This window comes from Eurytemora carolleeae, unplaced genomic scaffold (assembly GCF_000591075.1).
Source record: "Eurytemora carolleeae unplaced genomic scaffold, Eaff_2.0 scaffold281, whole genome shotgun sequence".
Taxonomy (NCBI): Eukaryota; Metazoa; Arthropoda; class Copepoda; order Calanoida; family Temoridae; genus Eurytemora; species Eurytemora carolleeae.
The window spans coordinates 38,965-60,693 of NW_019396255.1; the positions used below are offsets into that span (position 1 = coordinate 38,965).

Genomic DNA, 21,729 nt, shown 5'->3' on the forward strand with positions numbered 1-21,729 from the left:
TAGAGTCCTTATTCATTCGAAATCGAATCTTTTATTAAAACAATTTAATTAAACACCTCTCCTTGTTTTAAAGATTTATACCCTTAAATGTTGCTTTTCCTTCCACATTTTGTTTCTTCGCGGACATTTTAAAACTGAAACCATAAGTCAATCATCCTATATTCGTTACGTTTCCTTTAGAATTACTTTTCTATGTTGTTCCTCTATGCATGATTTTCCTACTCAAAGATCTAAACCATGTTTTTTAACCCTATAGGCTACAAGAGTGGTTTAACCAGTTTTTCTATAAATTCTTGAGTTCTGCTTTTCCTCTGTATTCGCTCAAAATGCGCCATAGGATTTGTAGCTCAGGCCGGGTCCCCAATAATCTGTTTTGGGCCCTGGAACATCGACAACAGATTTTCCAGGGGGCCCTGAAACATCGACAGCAGATTTACCAGGGAACCTTCAAGATCTCAAGGAAGACGTTTATTAATGTCAATTTAACGTTTCTGCAAGATGCAGATCTTTATTTTACGTGATTGAGTAACAGTTTACACCCAAACATCACATGTCTCATTGAAAAATATTTTGAAGAGAAATTGCTTGTCATGGATTTTCAGTTATTTTTCATATATTCCTGTCCTTAATATTCAATATTTTGTTTCCGGAGATTATCTAGAAAAATAAGCATTTATCGTTTTTTTTATTTTTTTTTAATATTTTTTCAATCGCCATATTTCTACAAAAAAAAACATTAAATAAAACAAAACAAAAAATAAAAATTATCTTCGTCTGTGAAAATTTAAATTCCAATCTGCAAAATATATTCAAATTAAATGTCCTATCTAAAAAATGTCTTTCATCTATTTAAAGGGACTGACCGGCTATGTAAGGTAGTGGAACCAAGTATGCAGTGATGTGGAAAACTTCTCTCGGATTCATTTGAGACATATTGAACTTTTTAAAGATCTGAAAATCCAGAGTTTGAGCGCAAATTCGACATTCAGAACTCCTACTTTGGGGGCGGATACGTTTTCAGAATTAGTTTTTTTTAAATTATTAAATAACGACAACGAAAAATAAAGTAAAAATTATACAGTAATCTAATTAGGTGGTTAATAACATATTTCTCAAATCGATTATTTCGTTTTCATAATTATATTAAATTTCTTCAAATTCTTCAAATGTCGTCTTTTCAATAATAATTATAGAAAATCTGTGAAAATCTTTGTGAATAATGAGAAACCAGAATAATGAGAAAATAGAAACTAATAATTGAACAAGATTACTTATTTTCTATGATAAGATTAATTTTTATTTTCTCAACATGTTCCTATACATGACGTCTGTAGTTTATTGTAGAACTTTTTTTTACATTTTATGTCGACGTTATTTAATAATTTAAAAAAACTAATTCTTAAAACGTATCCACCCCCAAAGTAGGAGTTTTGAACGTCGAATTTGCGCTCAAACTCAGGATTTACAGATCTTTAAAATGTTCAATATGTCTCAAATGAATCCACAAGAAGTTTTCCACAACACTGCATACTCAGTTCAACTACCTTACATAGACGGTCACTCCCTTTAAAGGCATTCTCAAAAGGTTAATAAACAAAGACAAAGCTTTGAAATAGAGAAACTTGAGTAACAGATCAATTTATATTAATAAGGGGAAAATGTGAATTTAGATTGTTTAAAAAAAAGAGCTAACATTCTGACCTTAATGCAAATCTCAATCAAAATTGGTCTTGCATGTGATAAATATCCCGTTTACTTGAATAAATTTAAGATTTTAATTAATTTATAATCAAAATTGATCTTACCATGCATCTTTTCCATGTGTTTCAATACTTTTTAAGCCTCTTTTTTATTTTCTATAATGACTGCATCAACACAGAAGTAAATATACAATGGACGTTTTATATCTTGAATACAGATCGTTCTCTACATCATCATCTTCAGTAGATTCAACTCCTACTCCCCCATGGAGACTGACACCTATAAAGATGACCTCCAGCGAGGCATTCACCGAAACCATGGTGGCTAATGGAGTTACTAATATTTTTGGAATCGTCGGTTCAGCTTTTATGGATGCACTGGATATTTTCCCTGAAGCTGGAATCCGTTTCATTTCTGTTCAGCATGAGCAGAACGCTGTTCACATGGCGGATGGTTTCTCCAGGGTGACCAACAGGCCTGGAGTTTGTATAGCTCAGAATGGACCAGGAATTACCAACTTTGTCACTGGTGTTGCAGCAGCTTACTGGGCACACAGTCCTGTAGTCGTGATCACTCCAGAAACCGGTTCTCTTGGCAAAGGGCTTGGTGGGTTCCAGGTATAAGTGCCTAATAATTCAAAAAAGCATCTAAGTTAATGACGAACCAAAACACTATGTCCAATTATAATTCTAGGAGACAGACCAACTACCAATATTCTCTCCTATCACCAAATATCAAGCACATGTTTGCTCACCTAAAAGAATGGCAGAATTTACGAACAGGTGAAGTATATTACTATTTTCACAATGAACTTGAGATTAAATATAGATTTTTTTTAACTAGATAAAGGAAAAATTTAGCTATTTTCCAAAAATAATTGACAGAAAAATACAGCTTCTATATATTAAAAGTAGTAATCTTTTTAATCTGTCTGATTGTTTTTATGTCCGATCATAACTCCGGAACCCCATGACCAATTTACCTCAAAATTTGATTGGGAAGCCAGTAGCGCCACGGGAATTTTATAGCTACAGGGTGTCCCAAAAAACATGGGAATTCAGTGACGAATTCGATATCGTCTTTTCAAATAATTCTTTGATTTAGTATAGTGATACCTACTGAGAAAGCTATAATCTGTAAGAGTTTCGTCTGCTATGTTTACATTTTGTTTGTTTATGTTTTGACTGCATACAGTTGTACTTAGTAAAACAAGAAAATTACAGTATACAAACAGAGTGAACTTGTCCGTATTCACTGTTCATCTTGCGGAGACATTATAGACACATCTTTACAGTCTTTTACCCTTTTCATTAAATAAATTCTAGCAGACATAATAATATTATGGCTTTTGAAATTAGGTATTACAATGCTAATTTATAACAAAGACGATATCGAATTCGTCACTGAATTCCCATGTTTTTTGGGACACCCTGTAGGTTAAAATTTCTAATTTGAATGCAAAGACTTTTAAAGAGAAATGTTAACTTTAATTTTCGTCAAATCCAGGTTTTTTCAAAAACTCAATGTATTAGATAAAATTGATTTTTTTCATGTCTTTAGTTTCAATATGTTATAAAATTGTTTCTAGATGCTTCTACTATGCTATGCTTGAAAGAGGACCTGTTCAACTCAATATACCAAGAGATATGTTCTATGGAGATCTTGTAACAACTATTCCAGAACCTATAAAAGTTGATAGGTCGGCTGGTAAGTGTACTGTATATACCTAGGATATTTACCATATATATAGAGATCTTGTAAAAGCCAAAATATATGAAAATATATATACCTAGAGATATGTACTATGTATGGAGATCTTGTGAAAGATATTCCAGAACCTATGAAGGTTGGCAGGTCGGCTGGTAAGCGTATATACCTAGGATATTTACCATATATGGAGATCTTGTGAAAGATATTCCAGAACCTATGAAGGTTGGTAGGTCGGCTGGTAAGTGTATATACCTAGAGATATGTAAAGTATATGGAGATCTTGTGAAAGATATTCCAGAACCTATGAAGGTTGGCAGGTCTGCTGGTAAGTGTATATACCTAGGATATTTACCATATATATGGAGATCTTGTGAAAGATATTCCAGAACCTATGAAGGTTGGTAGGTCGGCTGGTAAGTGTATATACCTAGAGATATGTACCATATATGGAGATCTTGTGAAAGATATTCCAGAACCTATGAAGGTTGGCAGGTCAGCTGGTAAGTGTATATACCTAGAGATATGTACAGTATATGGAGATCTTGTGAAAGATATTCCAGAACCTATGAAGGTTGGCAGGTCTGCTGGTAAGTGTATATACCTAGGATATTTACCATATATGGAGATCTTGTGAAAGATATTCCAGAACCTATGAATAAGTGTATATACCTAGGATATTTACCATACATGGAGATCTTGTGAAAGATATTCCAGAACCTATGAAGGTTGGCAGGTCGGCTGGTAAGTGTATAATAATTGCAATGTTGTTAATTTCCCATCTTATTTCATAGTTCATGTTGTTTACTTGATTATATTGAATTCCATTCAAATATGTGAAAAGAAATATTTATGGATTTAAAACAGTATTAAATATTTCATTGCTTCTATTTTTAATCATTTTCAAAAGTTTTCTTACATCAAATTAGGTTTTTTAGGGGATATATTATTAGTGTCAAGTATGATTTAGTAAAGGATCTCTAATTCAACTAATTTTGTAATCGTTATATCTTTGCAACCTGATGGTGTAAGCATGTGATATATTTTAAATTATTAGTCAGGTTTACTTAATCTGGTTGCAAAGATATATAATCGGGTTAAACAATAAATTATGTCTTCCTAGGTGGTCCAACCTCTCTAGCAGAGGCTGCTGACCTCCTGCGGACAGCCAAGAATCCTGTGATTGTATCTGGAGGTGGTGTTGTCATGGGTGCTGGTGTTGCTGAGGTTGTAGAGCTAGCTGAACTACTTCAAGCTCCAGTGTGTTCAACATACCTTCATAATGATAGTTTTCCAGCTTCTCATCCTCTTTGGGTTGGACCATTAGGTTATTATATGATAACTGAGTTGTGTGGATTATCGTTAATCTTGAACCCTTGATCTTGACTCTCCATATCCAATGTGGAAACTTTGAAATTTGAAGACAAATGCTCTCTAGAAAAAAGGGGTTTAAACATTTGGTGCAACTAATCAGAATTGAGTTTTTCATATTTAAAAAGTTAGGAAGAATTTAAAATAATTTGCAATGAATTTATCAAAAAAATGCGACTAAAACGGAAGAAAAAACCCCAGAAATGCTAATTCTTATTATTGTTATAATTATTTAGGATACCAGGGATCCAAGGCGGCGATGAAGATTATATCCCAGGTAAAATTTTTGTCTTAAAATCAAATCTGTTTCTTCTTTAAAGGACTGTAAGCGTAATTTCATCAAGTGACCCTCCATGCAAAGATGACAATGCCCGATATACAACGGTATCCTTAAAAGCTTTGTCTGATCAAGTATGAATTAGATATTTATGTTTACAGTTTTGAAAACTGATGTTTTCAATTTTGGTTTCTCTACAAAAGCATTTCTACCACAGGAAAACGTTAAGAAATTATTAGAACAAATCGCAACATGCAGAATTATTAGAACGAAACACTTTTAAACCACTTTGATCAGTTAAATGTTTCAATTGGATACCGTTGTGAATCGGGCATTGCAATCTATGCATAAAGGGTCCCTTAAAATTACGCTTACAGTCCCTTTAATTTAGGCGGATGTTGTCCTAGCGCTAGGAACTAGACTTGGACCTTTCGGATCCTTACCTCAGTATGGATTTGATTACTGGCCTAAATCTGCAAAAATAATCCAGGTAACAATATTGATAAGATTGACAATATTGACAATATAGACAATATTTACAATATATTGATTATATTGATAATATTGACAATATATATTGATAATTTTGAAGATATATTGACAATACTGATAAAATTGACAATATTGACAATACTTTTAACAGAATCTTTATGATAACAAATGTTTCAAAGAAGAGAAAATTAATGTAAGAATTATTCATTAACTTAGATATTTCAGATAATTTTGAAGTTTCCGTGGATTTCAGGTTGACATGAATCCCAGGGTTCTGGGATTAACAAAGCATATTGATGTTGGTATCCTGGGAGATGCTAAACTAGCTGCTTCAACCCTCACTGCTCAACTCAAATCTGAGTTACCATCTTGTGTTGCCAACTCAGAAAATAGGTAAACAATCATCCATACTGTGATTAAACCCTGGAGTTATATACACACGATTAGGAGTGAAAAGAATGTACTTGCATCGAAATAATGTCAAAAAAATGCCTACAAGTTCTCTGAATATTAGTCCGATGAGTCTGATAACTAAAACATTTTTTTTTGAATTTTCTACTTAAATAAACAAACATCAATTTAATTTCAAACTGGAAGGAACTTCAAAGTTATAACTTAAAACCTTAAACAATAATGAATTTTCTTTGAAGAGCTCTGAAGACAAAAGTTTTACAAATGAAAAATAAGTTTAAAGATTAAGAGATGTAATATATCAACACTTAGAGATTGATTCATATGAAAGAAAAGAAGGAAAAATGTGAAAATAAACTGAATTATTTCTGTATAGGTTGATTCATATGAAAGAAAAGAAGGAAAAATGTGAAAATAAACTGAATAATTTTTGTATAGGTTGATTCATATGAAAGAAAAGAAGGAAAAATGTGAAAATAAACTGAATGATTTTTGTATAGGTTGATTCATATGAAAAAAAGAAGGAAAAATGTGAAAATGAACTGAATTATTTGTATATAGATTGATTCAGATGAAAGAAAAGAAGGAAAAATGTGAAAATAAACTGAATTATTTTTGTATAGGTTGATTTATATGAAAAAAAAGAAGGAAAAATGTGAAAATGAACTGAATTATTTGTATATAGATTAATTCAGATGAAAGAAAAGAAGGAAAAATGTGAAAATAAACTGAATTATTTGTGTATAGGTTGATTCAGATGTAAGAGGAGAAGGAAAAATGAGAAAATGAACTGAATTATTTTTGCATAGGTTGATTCCGATAAAAAAATGAGAAGTATAAATGAAAAATGAAAAAATTAACTGAAATATTTCTGTATAGGTTGATTCAGATGAAAGAGGAGAAGGAAAAATTGGAGGGAGAACTGAACCATCTCTGTATAGGTTGATTCAGAAGAATAGGAGAAGGAAAAATGGAAGGAAGAACTGAATATAGTTTTATGCAGACGAAAGGGGAGTAAGAAAAATGAGTGAACTGAGTCATCTTTGTATAGGTTGATTCCGATAAAAAAATGAGAAGTAAAAATGAAAAATGAAAAAATGAACTGAAATATTTCTGTATAGGTTGATTCAGATGAAAGAGGAGAAGGAAAAATGGGAGTAAGAACTGCATACTCTATGTATAGGTTGATTTAGATGAAAGAGGAGAAGGAAATGGGAGAATGAACTGAATTATATTTGTATATGTTGATTCAGATGAAAGAGGAAAAGGAGAATTGGGAGGAAGAACTGAATCATCTTTGTATAGGTTGATTCAGATGAAAGAGGAAAAGAAGAATTGGGAGAATGAACTGAATCATCTTTGTATCGTTTGATTCAGATGAAAGAGGAGAAAAAGAAATGGGAGGAAGAACTGAATCATCTCTGTATAGGTTGATTCAGATAAGAGAGGAAAAGGAGAAATGGGAGGAAGAACTGAATCATCTCTCTGTTACACCAATATCTGCTAAAGAAATGGAACCTAGGACAGCTCTAAGGCAAGTATTGTTCATATTATTGTTGTATTCTGAAATGATGAATTTAAAAAAAGTTTATTAATATTAAATTTGCTTACATAAAATTTCACATGAAACTGATAACCTACTAGGAACTTCGGTTCATTTCAAGTCCCATGCCGACCTTAAACCAGCTATTGCAAGTACAATTACAGACTATGTATCCAAGCCGGGACAGTACGTCAGATGAACCATCCCGTTCTAGTGAAATTTTTGGGAAACTGTATTAAATAAATGAATTAAAAGCAGGCCCGTAAACAGGGGGGGGGGGTGCAAGGGTGCACCCCCCTTTCTTCTGAAAGGGGGGTACAATGACGAATTTGCACCCCCTTCCCCACCCCGTCCCATATAAAAGAAATTGCTTCTCATAATTTTCTAAAATCTAGTCACCCGGTTGAAAAGCTTTTTTAAAAATAAATAAGAAATGTGAATATATATATAAAATCATGATGAGGCCGAGGGACAAGAAGCCTTGATTTTAAATAATGAATTTTTTTCTTAAGCTAAAGTACCATTCATTTTTTTTATGTATATTGTATATGTAAACTGAAAAGTTTCGGACACTAAAATGTAACCCTTAAAAGTTTAAATACACTTGTTAAAAAGGTTAGTCTTTATAGCATACATTGACAATGTAATAAAGAAAATCATATACCACCGTAAAAACAAACCAAGAATTGCTTTAAAAAAAAACAAAAAAATTTTTCGCCTGCGGTGCACTTCTTTGCACCCTCCTGTGCGGGCCTGTAAAAAGATGTCCTTCTCCTGCAGGGAGCTGGAGAAGCATATGCCGGAGAATGCGATGGTTTCAACAGATATTGGAAATATCTGTTCTGTCTCTAACAGTTACCTCAGGTTGGTATAGTGATCAACAAAATAAAATATTTTTAAAACCCTCCTCATAAAATCTTTCTGGTTTAAATTGTTTCCGCAGAACAGGATTTCAGAAATGTTTCTTTTAAAATTTTAATTTCCGGAAATTGTGACCTTTTTGTTCACATTGTACTGGATAGGAGGAATCATTAAAATTCCATTTATTCAAACTTGTTTTCTATGTTTGCGGTTTTCTAAATTATTTATTTTTTCTATCAAGAATGTGGGAGATGTGATGCCTCTCCGTCTAATTAAATTCAAAGAAACCTTTCTTTTCAAAGGAAAACTAGTTAACTTGAAGTAAGATGTTTCTTCAAATGCTACACTTAAACTCTAAAGGTTTAATTGAACTGAGTTGTTGCCAAAACTAATTATCCAATCCCTATATCTTTGCAACCTATTTGTATATCTAGTTTTATACAGTGGTACGCGATTATATCAATTCAATGAAGACGACTTTTTTATTTAAGTTTTGATTGTTAACAAGCTTTTTTCAAGAAATTGATAAGAAGCTTTTTAAATTCACTGCTTCACTTGACTTTTATGTTTATGTGTATCCATGCTGTTTAACAGCTTAGTATAAATCAGAATTCAATTCAAAAGTCGTCTTCATTGTATTGAAATAATCGCCTGCCACTGCAGATAATTAATTTTTCCGTATATCTATAGGTTTAATAAGCCAAACAGTTTTTTTGCTGCGATGAGTTTTGGTAATTGTGGATACTCATTTCCAGCTGCTATGGGAGCTAAGGTAATTGTTTCCAGCTGCTATGGGAGCTAAGGTAATTGTAACCAGCTGCTATGGGAGCTAAGGTAATTGTCTCCAGCTGCTATGGGAACTAAGGTAATTGTTTCCAGCTGCTATGGGAGCTAAGGTAATTGTCTCCAGCTGCTATGGGAGCTAAGGTAATTATTTCCAGCTGCTATGGGAGCTAAGGTTATTGTAACCAGCTGCCATGGGAACTAAGCTAATTGTTTCCAGCTGCTATGGGAACTAAGGTAATTGTCTCCAGCTGCTATGGGAACTAAGGTAATTGTCTCCGCTGCTATGGAAGCTAAGGTTATCGTAACCAGCTGCTATGGGAGCTAAGGTTATCGTAACCAGCTGCTATGGGAACTAAGGTAATTATTTCCAGCTGCTATGGGAGCTACGGTTATTGTAACCAGCTGCTATGGGAGCTAAGGTAATTGTTTCCAGCTGCTATGGGAGCTAAAGTAATTGTCTCCAGCTGCTATGGGAATTAAAGTAATTGTCTCCGCTGCTATGGGAGCTAAGGTTATTGTAACCAGCTGCTATGGGAGCTAGGTATTTGTTTCCAGCTGCTATGGGAGCAAAGGTAATTGTTTCCATCTGCTATGGGAGCTAAGGTTATTTTTTCCAGCTGCTATGGGAGCTAAGGTAGTTGTTTCCATCTGCTATGGGAGCTAAAGTTATACTGTCTCCAGTTGCTATGGGAACTAAGGTGATTGTCTCCGCTGCTATGGGAGCAAAGGTAATTTTTCACAGCTGCTATGGGAGCTAAGGTTATTGTAACCAGCTGCTATGGGAGCTAAGGTTATTGTTTCCATCTGCTATGGGAGCTGAGGTAATTGTTTCCAGCTGCTATGGGAGAGGTTATTCAGCCTCTTTTCTGTTATTCAAATTTATCTTAATATTTTCTTGTGCTGACTGCTGTTGCCCCCCCCCCACACCCAATTTCAATTTTTGTATTTATTATGTTATCATTTGTTTTATTCAACAAGTAGCGATTGTCAGAGAGACCCTGAACATAGTATTAAAATGTCAAAAATAAATATATTCATAATAAATAAACTGAAATCTATCTTTTTTATCTAATTATCTATCTACTCTACAGGGTGTCCCACATCAAAGTAGACCGCGTCAATGGGTCTAAATTATCGATTTTGGGGACAAATCAGAAAATTTAAGAAGAATTAATCATTTTGAAAAATTTAATAAGGCTAATAGAAATTTTTTTGCAGAAAATGCCAGATTTTTCGAGTATTATCTGCGTATTTTGGCGTTAAAGATTGGAAATAATCTAATATGATATGGGACGCTCTGTATGTGTCTATTTTTTTCTTTAAATGGACCTTTAAGCAAAATATTTCAAAACTTATATTGATTTTTAATTAAGTTGGGTGCCCCTGAGCGTCCCTCTATTGCTTATGTTGGTGACGGAGCTTGGGGAATGAGCTTGAACGAGATGATGACGTGTGTTAGAGAAAATATCCCGGTAATTGCAGTCGTCTTCAATAATCAACAGTGGGGAGCGGAGAAGAAAAATCAGGTGAATTTAAGTTGATGATGATCCGAACTTCATAAAATAAATAAAATAGGTGTTAGTTACATATTTTACCGAAAATATATTTTGGTCTTGGTTGACCCTCTTAAGGTTATAATAATAATAATATTTTTTTTAAATCACAAGAAAATATAAAAGAAAACTGTTTTTCTTTAATGGGTTGTCAAGTGAAAAAAGGAAACTAACTCAGATCATGCTTTCTAAAAAAATGATATACAAATATTCACTTTTATGAAGGAAAATTATTATTCCTTGAGACTTGTTACTGTCATGAAGATTCAAAACAAACTGTTAAATACATGAGTAAGAAAGGAGTTGAGTTTTTGCCACAACCTCTGATTTTCTAATTTCTATATCTTTGTAATCCAATGTCATAGACCTTAGATATTTCAAACTATTAATACTTATAGATAAAATTTAACCTAAGTTTGAAATATCAAAGGTTTGTACTATCAGGTTGCAAAGATATTGGGATCAGAAGAAAATAAATTTTATAATTAAAAATTTGCTCCATTATTAAAAAGTACGTCCTCAAAGTATTATAAATTCTAAATGTACTCATTAAAAAACGATATTTTACAACAGCGATCAATTTTTCGATTGTCAGTGATCGAAATTCGTATTTAATTTTCAGGTTGATTTTTACAACAATCGTTTTGTTGGCACGAATATAGAAAATCCCAGCTTTGCTGAGCTGAGCAGAGTGATGGGAGCTGAAGGAATAAAGGTAATATTTCTTTAGTTTTATCATAAGAGGAAAACTCGTTTCTCATGCCTCAAACTCTAATCCCTTGATCTTTGAAACTTGATGTCGAAGACCTTAAAAATTTCCATAAAATTCAATAGCATTGAAACCCAGCTTTGCATGGAGTTATTCCTAAAAAATTCGACACATTCAACTTAGAATTACGAATCCATTTGAGGCAGATCAGACAAGGGGTTCATGGGTTATGATCGGACATACAAAGAAACAGAGATTACTACTTTATATAATTCATAACACTTATTATAAAAGTAATTTCTATTTTATCAAGTGCACAATATATCATTTATTTATACCTTTCAGCTAGATATTTATTATCTATAATAAATCCTTATCAGATAATATTTAATAAATATCTTCTAAATATTGTCTGGAAAAAGTCAGATTCTATAGGTCCGGGAATTCTACGAATGGTTTACGTAAAACTAACTTCAACAAAGTGCTTCCTGTTCGTAATGAAATATTTTCAGTTATTATTTGGCTTCTCATTCATATTATGATATTCATGTCGAAAAGTTGCTTTGTATTTAAAATGCAAAGTACACCAAAAAAGTTATAAATATCAAATACAATAAATCTACATTTAATGGGTGAAAATGAGTTCGTTAAGAATTCCTTTTAACAACACCTCTAATTTACTGTGGGTTGAGAATTTTGTTTAACATTCAGATTAAAACAATGATAATTTGTCGGGGCCATACTTTTCCTTCAAGTTTCTTATAATTTTCTTATAATAAGATACCCTCAACTTTGTCGGGAAATATCAACTCTAATCAAATAAAGAAATATTTTTTATCTTGAATGTAGGTTACTAAACCGGAGGAGATTGGATCGGCGTTGAAATCTCTGGTGAGTTCCGGTCGTCCCGGCGTACTGGAGATAATGGTCTCAAAAACACTGGCAGATCCATTCAGACGAGATGCTTTATCTAAACCTATTCGACACTTGGATAAATATAAAAACTATGTTTAAACGCTTCCCCCCCCCCACACCCTTATTCTCGGTGTAAAGGTAAACAATTAAGACAACCCCCTCCCCCCTCCCACTAATAAAAAAGACTTTATGTTATTAAAAGTTTTGGTGTGAATTGTTTTGAATAAATTTTAAATTGAAATAAATGTTCATTAATTTAAAATTACGCTCTAGTCATTTTCCGTAAGAAAATGAGAAGTCCAATCTCAAACTTTTATTTTTTAAAAGGGAGTGTTCAGGAAAAATGAGAGGGGGGTAAGGCTGATATCGGCAAAATACTCGTTTTTTAAGGACATCCTATACAAATAAATATATTCTGAAATTTCAACTATAATAAAATCGAATGCGTCGAATTGAATGGAAATCATAGCCCATAAGTTAACTTGGTCTTTTTCCAACATTTAAAGTTTTTAGGTTCAGATACCTTTCAAGAATCAAGGCACGTCAAATTAAAGCTAATTTCACGTTAGACAAAACTATTATATGTTTTCAATCATAACGCCTCTTAACTAAAATGGTGATTATTTCTGATATTTACTCCATGGTTTTCCTGCAGTAGAAATGCGCCAGACACCCTCAATGTAGAGAACCCACAATAGCAAGTAATCATTTATAAAAATGAATGATAAACATGGATGTATTAATTCATACTTGATCAGCCGAAGCTTTTAAGGGTTTAGTTTTTTTTAAATAAAGGTCACTCGAAACGTTTTCAGACCCTTTCAATAGAAAGTCACTTGAAGTATTTTTTTTTGTGTTTGGACACGGTCGCTTTGTTTTTTGATTTTTTGAAATTTTTTTAATCTATTTATACGTTGCAACGCACAATGCTACTTTGCTTTTTTTATTACAGTAATATTTCAATGTTTGAAATTGAGATTAGAAGATTACATGTAATCTTCTAATTATTTGTGATGTCACGATGAACCAGACAAAAATAGAAGGTCACATTTATGCAAAATTTCTGATACAACTTTGTGACCTCGTAGCTCCTATACTTGATATTATGCACAATTATGAGGAAAGCATTACATTTTAAAAATAAAAATAAACACTTCTCGTCAATAGCTCTGCAATGAGACGGAAATCGGAAATATGATTAAAAATATATAGGATTTTAATCTTACGCGAGCTTTACTTTAGTTTGGCATAATGTTCCCTAAAAACCGCTGTATACCCAAAATTACAACCCCATGTATTCTAGCTTGATATATTTTAGATTTGATTATTTGGTTTCTGTAGTTGTTTTTCGTAAAGAGCTAGGATATTCCACAGAACTATAAACAGAGGTCAAACGTAGGGACCTTTGCGTACACCATGGTTAGTAACAAAGAATAAGACTTTAGTGTTTATGAGACTTTATAGAGACGATTGTACAGTGTTTATGAGACTTTAGAGACGATTGTACAGTGTTTATGAGGCTTTAGAGACGATTTTACAGTGTTTATGAGACTTTAGAGACGATTGTACATTGTTTATGAGGCTTTAGAGACGATTGTTCAGTATTTATGAGACTTTATAGAGACGATTGTACAGTGTTTATGAGACTTTATAGAGACGATTGTACAGTGTTTATGAGACTTTAGAGGCAATTGAACGGTATTTATTAGACTTCAGAGACGATTGAACGGTATTTATTAGACTTCAGAGACGATTGTACGGTATTTATTAGACTTTAGACACGACTGTACGGTATTTATTAGACTTTAGAGACGATTGTTCGGTATTTATTAGACTTTAGAGACGATTGAACGGTATTTATTAGACTTTAGAGACGATTGAACGGTATTTATTAGACTTTAGAGACGATTGTACGGTATTTATTAGACTTTAGAGACGATTGAATGGTATTTATTAGACTTCAGAGACGATTGAACGGTATTTATTAGACTTCAGAGACGATTGTACGGTATTTATTAGACTTTAGAGACGATTGTAGCGTATTTATACGGTATGTTTCCTTATATTCACGATTCACTGGCACCCTGCAACTGTAATCTTGTTTCTCTCTTTGTCAAATCATTATAAAGAGTTATTAGTTTACTATATCTAAGGCCGAATTTAACCTTTGGATTGTCACATTTTAAGAGTTTTCGGTCGTCTTTACAGTCTCATTCTTTGTGGGTAACCCTGTATATAAGAAAAGACAATTGATTTGGTTATATATGTTTTACCCACAAAGGATGACTTTAGAGAGAATTGTACTAACTTTGTTTAGTCCGTTTGCTTGAATTTAGGTTCTGTGCTTAATCATTTAGTTAACCATCAAAATAATCAACTGAATGCAGAAACCAAAAATCAAGTTTCAAATCGTCATATTTTTAGAGTTTTGGGTCGTCTTTACAGTCTCATACATTGTGAGTAACCCTGTATAAGAGGAATACTTAACATTATTCTTCTCTCTAACTATAAAGATGAGTTGCGTGCAATTTACTTTATTTTGACATGATTTAACAATCAAAAGAAAAGAAAATTCTAAAATAAATAAGTAAATACAGAATTCCAACAAAATTAATCAATTTATTTTCGTTCTTTAATCTTGAGTAATAGTTTTCCGGAATTAATAATAAACCTAGAATCATAAATTACAATATACTAACAGTTATTACATGGGTTGGTCGTATTGTAACATAATTGTTATATAAATAAAAACAGTACATTTATCAAATTTAAATATATTTATTTAATGTCGTAAATGTGATTGAAAGTGAAGGCTTACTTACTATTAAACCATAGCATAAATAACTATAACAACATGTATTATTAACATGTATTTAGTCTGCACTTATAATAATAATTTTAGTTTTACTTTATCAGCTCAGATCAGCATTCATCCTACCCTATAAATGATTTTACAAATTTAGAAGTATAAAACCGCACCTTCAATTTATGAAATAAAAATTAATATTTTATTTGTTTACTGGAGTTTTAATCGTCTTAATGTTGTTTCACAGCTAAAAATTTTACTATTTAGCTGAAATAAGCCTTTTAACCCTATTCCCGCTGGGGGGGGGTCAATTTGACCCCCCCCCTGTAGTTTTTTTTTACATAACTCAAAAAGTATTGGTCTGAGGCTGTTGAAATTTTCTGACTTTTCTTACATACCCAAAGCCCTCCCTTTAGGCCTAAAACCGGGCTTTAATACTAACTGCCTGAGTCCTCAGGCACACTGCCTGAATGACTGCTTTTGCCTGTAGCAAACTAAATCTTTGTTTTGACCCACTTTCACTTGTCAGATTTTGATAAAATTTAGCTTTTTGGAAAGCCTATGACATAAGGAAACGGATTGCACAAGTTTTGCGAAAAAAAAATTGCAATTTTTTTGCAAAAAACCTGTCAAAGGAAATTTGCACATTTTTAGTTTTTTTTGATTAAAAATCAGGTTATTTAAAATTTTGCAAAAATTTTTGCATATTTGAAATGGCATGGTCAAGGGCTTTTCAAAAATGTATAATTTGTCATTTTTTGGACAAATTTTTTTTTGCAAACATTTTTACTATAAAACTGGATTTTGCGATAAAAAATTCAATTTTCGCAAATTTTTCAATTTTTTTTGCAGATTCTAAAAGTAGAGCACAAGAGCTTTCTAATGATGTATCATTTGTCATATTTGGACATAAAACATGGGATTTAGAGGGGGGGGGTCAAATTGACCCCCCCCCAGCGTATCCTGGTTTTCAAGTACCCCAGCGGGGATAGGGTTAAAGTAAAATGGGCCTGTTTTTTAAGTCTGAAAGTCGTCTTTTTATTCTACAGTTTGCTAGTTCTCACTGCAGTACATAAACACGTTAATCTCACCAGAGCCCAAAACTTAAGAAACCCGGGTTTTTAAATGGGGTCAGGCAGTTTTGTGGATGTTATTAAGCTAGAACAAAAACTTGGTGAATCTCAAAATGATTCAAAAGCCACGTGGAAAATTTTGAATGAATCGATTAATAGAAATCCATTTAAATCTTCTGAAATTTATGAGGTTAAAGTGCACAGTTCTTCAATAACCAAAGCTTCATAAATTGCCAATAGTTTTTACTGCACTTTCTTTTCCTCTATTGTAAATAATATAAGAGAAAAGATTCCTGCCTCTTCTATTCCTGCGGATAATTTTATTCCTGAATTTTGAAATGCTGAGTTTTTTTGCAATTTATTTCTAAATTAAAAATTTTTAACAAATTTTTAAAAAGGAGCAGTGAATTGTTTCTCTGACTTGTATCTTCTTTTTAGCTGATCTTCAGTTTTCAGTGCCGACCCCCCCCCCTTACACGTGCCCCTTCTGAGGGGGAGGGGTCTTAATACAAGATATTAGATATATTAGAGTGAATTTAGAGAATCCCTCGGTATGAATTTTGTTAAATACACTTTATAATGAATTAGGTGAATAAAAAACATCATTTGATTTATAGTTATAACGGAAAATCATCGTTTGTAAAGTGAAAGGCATAGAGTCTATGTGAAATGATCATTAGTCAATTTTGAGACCAGCCTTGTTAATAATTTGGTTTTCTTTTTATATTAATTTTAGATTTTCTATAAAATGATGTTCCAGGGTCCAAAAGGTTATATAGCATAAATATGTGAAGTACACCTGCAGTATGGAAACAGTATACAACAAAATGGCCGTTTTACACTTTTTTCTAGTAAATTCCCCTCTAATATATATATATGCCCTGGTGGGGTGAGTGGGAGAAGAAGGAAATATTGCTGACAGACCTAGGATTCTGTAGAAATGAGAGAAACCTGGAAAATGTATATTTACCTCCGAGGTTCCTAGGAAATAGGAATAAGCTTGTACGTTAACCCTCTCTCAATATTTTAGTTATACTACAGTGAAACCCCTCATAACGAATACATCGAAAGAATTCATCAAATGTCGTATTCTTCACTTTCTGATAATGGAATGTTGCAGATATTTAGTTTTTAAATTGAATGATTATATGGAACTCTTTAAAACTGTTCCCGCATATTCATGGCTATTTATTTATTTTCGCAAATACTGAAATTTACGTAATATAGTTTAAAACTCATTGAAAAATTGTCAAGACGACATTTGATAAATTCTTCCGATGTATTAGTTACTAAGGGTTTCACTGTACACATTTCGGAAAATGTTAAAAAATTTCGGCTTAGGACCATCAACCCTCATGCATCCAGGCCTGAGGCCACCATGTCAATCATTTCTGCTCTGCAGATCTGCATATCCAGAATCTGCAATTCACATTTAAACTTTTGTTTCCAGGACTTTATCACATGTGACTTAATTACCTATAATGGATTGGTCATCGTGCAGTTTCTTGGAAAAAAAAAAATAAAATCCGGTTTAACATTGGTTTGCATTGTGTTTGCTGAAACAACACTTACACCTTCTTATCTTTGACTGGGGAACTCAGCTTTGACTGAAAACTGTTTTCTCTATAAAAGCTTTTCTAGAACCAAGTTAAGAATATTCTCTTTGTTAAAGGGACCGTTCCATTATTTGGGTAATTTCAGGGTAAACTGAACAGCCTATACACTGTTGATTGAAAAAAGTCTTACTTTTCAAAGACAACTGTGGCCGGAGAAAAAAAACGATTTTTTTGTTCAGAATTTGAGCGGAAAGGGACGGCCCCTCTCTATATTCACTAATTCATGTTTTTTTCAGTATGTTGTGGATCAAAATAAATTTCGAATCGTTAATTGTAATTATGTCATAATTTTAAAATTTTTTTGTTTTTTAACTTTCTATTTCAAAAATAACACTATTTTATCGCATTAAAAATTATGTATTGCTATAAAAGCTGAATTAAACGCTGCATGAAAAATGAAAAGTTGCGCACATACGGGAACAAAATTGATAGGAAGGGGGGGGGGGGGTTACAAAAATCGTATACTATGAAAATACATTCTTTTTGAATTTCTCGGACTGCGAATGCAGCTGTTCTTCTTGAAAACAGGAAAACTGACAGACGTCTGACGTAATATTATTTTCTTGTGAAAAAATACTATCAGCTGATTTATTCAATTATTATTTCTATTATTTATTCAATTTATTCGCTTTATTCAATGATATATAAATAAAATAATGATATTTAAATAAATGCATTTTATTCACATCGAGCATGTTTTAATACGAAAAACGTAAATTTCTTGTTAACTCAAATATCAAAAGTTTTCTTTCATAATGCTGTTACTGAAAAAGATCAAATAGTGTCCATACCTTTCCGCTCAAATTCTGAACGAAAAGTCGGCTTTTCCTCAGGCCACATGTTATGATGTTGTCGTTGAAAAGTAAGACTATTACCAATCAACAGCGAATAGGCTGTTTAGTTTACCCTAAAATTACCCAAATAAGTGAACGGTCCCTTTAAACGAGTTCTCCAAACAGATTTTGGGTAAATTTTTCCAGATGTTCTCAGTGAACTATTATGCTTAAATTTGTTAGTTTTCTTTTGAAAAAGTATAAATCATTATCTTACTGACGTTGCAGCAAATTTTTTCTATCCCACTGTGTTTATGAAAAAACGATGTGAATAGAAAAATCAAGGTTTATCATCATTATTCATTAAGAATCAACATTCTCTTGTCTGATAGGAAGATATATAATTAGATGAAATTAATGAAGTTTGAAGAGAAAACTTTGATCTATAAGTAGGATCAATTCAGACTTAAGAGAGAGCAAGGTGATCAGGGGTGGGGCAGGACCTTCGCACCCCCCCCCCCCTGAGATTTTGAGGAAATAAATGTTTTGAATTTGATAAATCGTATGTGTACCCCTTTTTTAAGCTATTTGATTATTTAATGGAATTATAATATTAGAAGATATTTAGTAAATAATTGTATCATCAGTACGATATTTGTCTAGCTGGTTAAAAATAAATATAATATAACCAACGAGGTAAGTACGACGATATTGTGTTTTTGTTTTATTGGTGTTAATACGCGGCACACTGCACATCTTGAATAAAATTGCAACAACAAGTAAAATATAAAAAATAAATGTAGAAATTGATAAGAAACTAGACTTATGTTATAATATTGTTCCTATCTAACTTGTATACGTATAGTAATGTTCTTTAATCAATACTCATTAATCAAAATTGTAATAGTGTTCCTAATTTTGCATATTAAACTAGTAATTTCTTTTTGGTCTTAACTTGCTTTATGTTCCTTTTATTGTTCATATTCCTAACACTGTGTCCCATCCTAGACCCTAAATCCCTGTCCTAATTCACATGAATAGGAGCGGAAAAACGTCACACTGTGAATTTGTGGAACTTTGACTTTTAAGAACTTCCCAATTCCTAAACAATCTTTTTATTGTTCCTTAGATTATTTATTTCTGATTTCATTTATTGTTCTTTGTTCGTTCTTAGTGCATGTATCAAACTCCTGGTTTTTTATTGTTCCTGTTATAGTTTCCATTTTTATTTTTTTTTGTTCCTCAATCCTCTTTTGATGTTCCTAATCTAGTATTTTCTGTTTTGTTCCTAACTCACCCAACATTCGTGGTTTGGATTGTTCCTTTTTTACGAACCTATAATGTTCCCAGTTCTTTCTTTTTTGACCTTGTTCCAAAAATCCTAAATTGTATTTGCTTAGCTGACCTGTTGGCTTTGTTCCTTTTCTCAAGTAGGATATTTCTTCCTATCTATGACGGATGTTCTCTATTTAAATGTTAGCTTACTCAATGTTACTCTTCTTTCTTCTTTTTATTTCCATTGTAAAGTAACTCCTCAATCTTAATAAACTATAATGTGTGATATGTTAAAAATCTAGTTTTTTAGTTTTCAGTCATTATTTTTGACTCTTTTTGAGTATTTTAAGTCGAAAAAAAATGTTGGACTGTGGCGTGTTTTTGTTCATAAATCACGATTAATCTAGCACCCCCTCACTTAAATCCTGTATCCGCCCCTGAAGGTGATTAGCAAAAAACTTGAGAATTCTAACAAGTATTCTTTGATTAAAATGCATTCTTATGGGCGGATACAGGGGTGGACCATGAAGCAATAGCACACTTATAGAAAAGCATTGGTAGAAGCCAAGGAAAAGAATTCTCAGTTGGCTCAGTCCTAGATAATTCCTGTATCCGCCCCTGTCAGCATCCTTTCTGAAAAATCTAAAAACACGAAAAAATGTGTCTTTTATTGTGAAAGTTATTGAATTTCAAAATGATAGAAAGGAAATCAAATAAAAAACTTCTCTGCCTGCTTTGCCCAGAAGGCGTGGTGGATGGTACTCAAAAAATAATGATAATGATCTCTTTTTGTAATTATAAAGTGTAGACTTGTAAAGTATATTTCCAGTCCCTCCCTTTTATTTTCTCGTTTCCGACCATGTGCGATTATTCTCGTCAAGCAGTACACGCTACATACTTTGCAGTCTGTCTACAGTGTGCCCTGTCTTGTTCTGAGATGCCTCAGCAATTGATATACAGACAGTCAGTTCTAAGTAGCTGCGAAAGACTGTTATACAGACGGTTGAAACCAGAAACTAAATAGTTATACAGACAGTTTAAATATTTCCGAGGTTGATATACAGACAGGTTGCACGACTCCACTGCCTTTTAAACAAACGGCTTTCTCAGTGCAGCGATAGATATACTACCATATTTATATAACTAGTCGAGTTTCTTATATAATAACAAATTTGATAGATTTTCACTAGACAATCGTACTGTAAAGTGCTAATCAAGCAAAACTTGATAATTTGTAAACAAGAGATATATTCGCTATGCAAGGTCTTGGATATTATTTCTCTTTCAACCCTCTGTCCCCTCTCTCTCTCTCTCTCTCTTTCTCTCTGTAAGTCTCTAAATTGTCAGTCTCAGTAAAGTCCACGAAGTGCAAGTTTACTGTGTACTAAGCTATTGATGTAGACTAGGCAGGCCGGTACGTAGACTACTAAAGTGCTAAACAAATGCGTATCTTTACGAGATGTAAGTATTGGTAATTTTCTAAAACACGATTTTTGGACCCCCCCTCCAGGGGCGTAAATAAGGATTCTGTAGGGGGGTAAATTTTTTTAATGTGGTTTTTAGTTGGGTTTGATATGCATTTTCCACTCATTTCTGGCATTCACAAACTCCGGCAAATAATTAGGCAATTCATTTCCTACCTTTCAGCTTTCACCTTGTTTTATATCCTTCATTATAGTCATTAATTTTACATTAACTACAAAGATCTTTAAAAAACTGAATTTATTTTAAGTAACATAAAAAATAGTTTTACTCTAAGAGGAAAAAGATGTTACTTTTTTAATCTTTAGAAAAGCTACTCTGCAAAACTTTGAAAAAATATTGTCTTTGTTTATATTTCACTATCAGAATAGTGTGAAA

General features: G+C 32.6%; 2 protein-coding genes across 4 annotated transcripts in view; both read left to right on the forward strand.

Moving 5' to 3' along the window:
• Positions 1-302: 302 nt before the first annotated feature.
• On the forward strand, positions 303-12,463 carry LOC111699470 (sulfoacetaldehyde acetyltransferase). Of its 2 annotated transcripts, none has more exons than XM_023470159.1 (14): positions 303-460; positions 1,919-2,318; positions 2,395-2,483; positions 3,290-3,408; positions 4,532-4,735; positions 5,016-5,056; positions 5,448-5,546; positions 5,802-5,941; positions 7,389-7,493; positions 8,283-8,366; positions 9,054-9,135; positions 10,523-10,675; positions 11,325-11,417; positions 12,261-12,463. In XM_023470159.1, exons 1-14 carry the CDS (start codon positions 327-329, stop codon positions 12,423-12,425), a joined length of 1,908 nt encoding a protein of 635 aa, XP_023325927.1. In that variant the 5' UTR covers positions 303-326; the 3' UTR covers positions 12,426-12,463. The 2 variants fall into 2 exon arrangements, with proteins under 2 accessions (XP_023325927.1, XP_023325928.1); XM_023470160.1 differs by having other exon boundaries at positions 303-457; positions 1,916-2,318.
• Positions 12,464-21,228: 8,765 nt separating this feature from the next.
• The window catches only part of LOC111699463 (uncharacterized), an 18,206-nt gene continuing 17,705 nt past the window's right edge, over positions 21,229-21,729 (forward strand). The window contains exon 1 of one of the 2 annotated variants that reach the window (XM_023470150.1): positions 21,229-21,330. The gene's annotated coding sequence lies outside the window, so the exon portion shown is untranslated. The remainder of the gene's footprint in view (positions 21,331-21,729) is intronic. The other variant, XM_023470151.1, reaches the window with a different exon arrangement.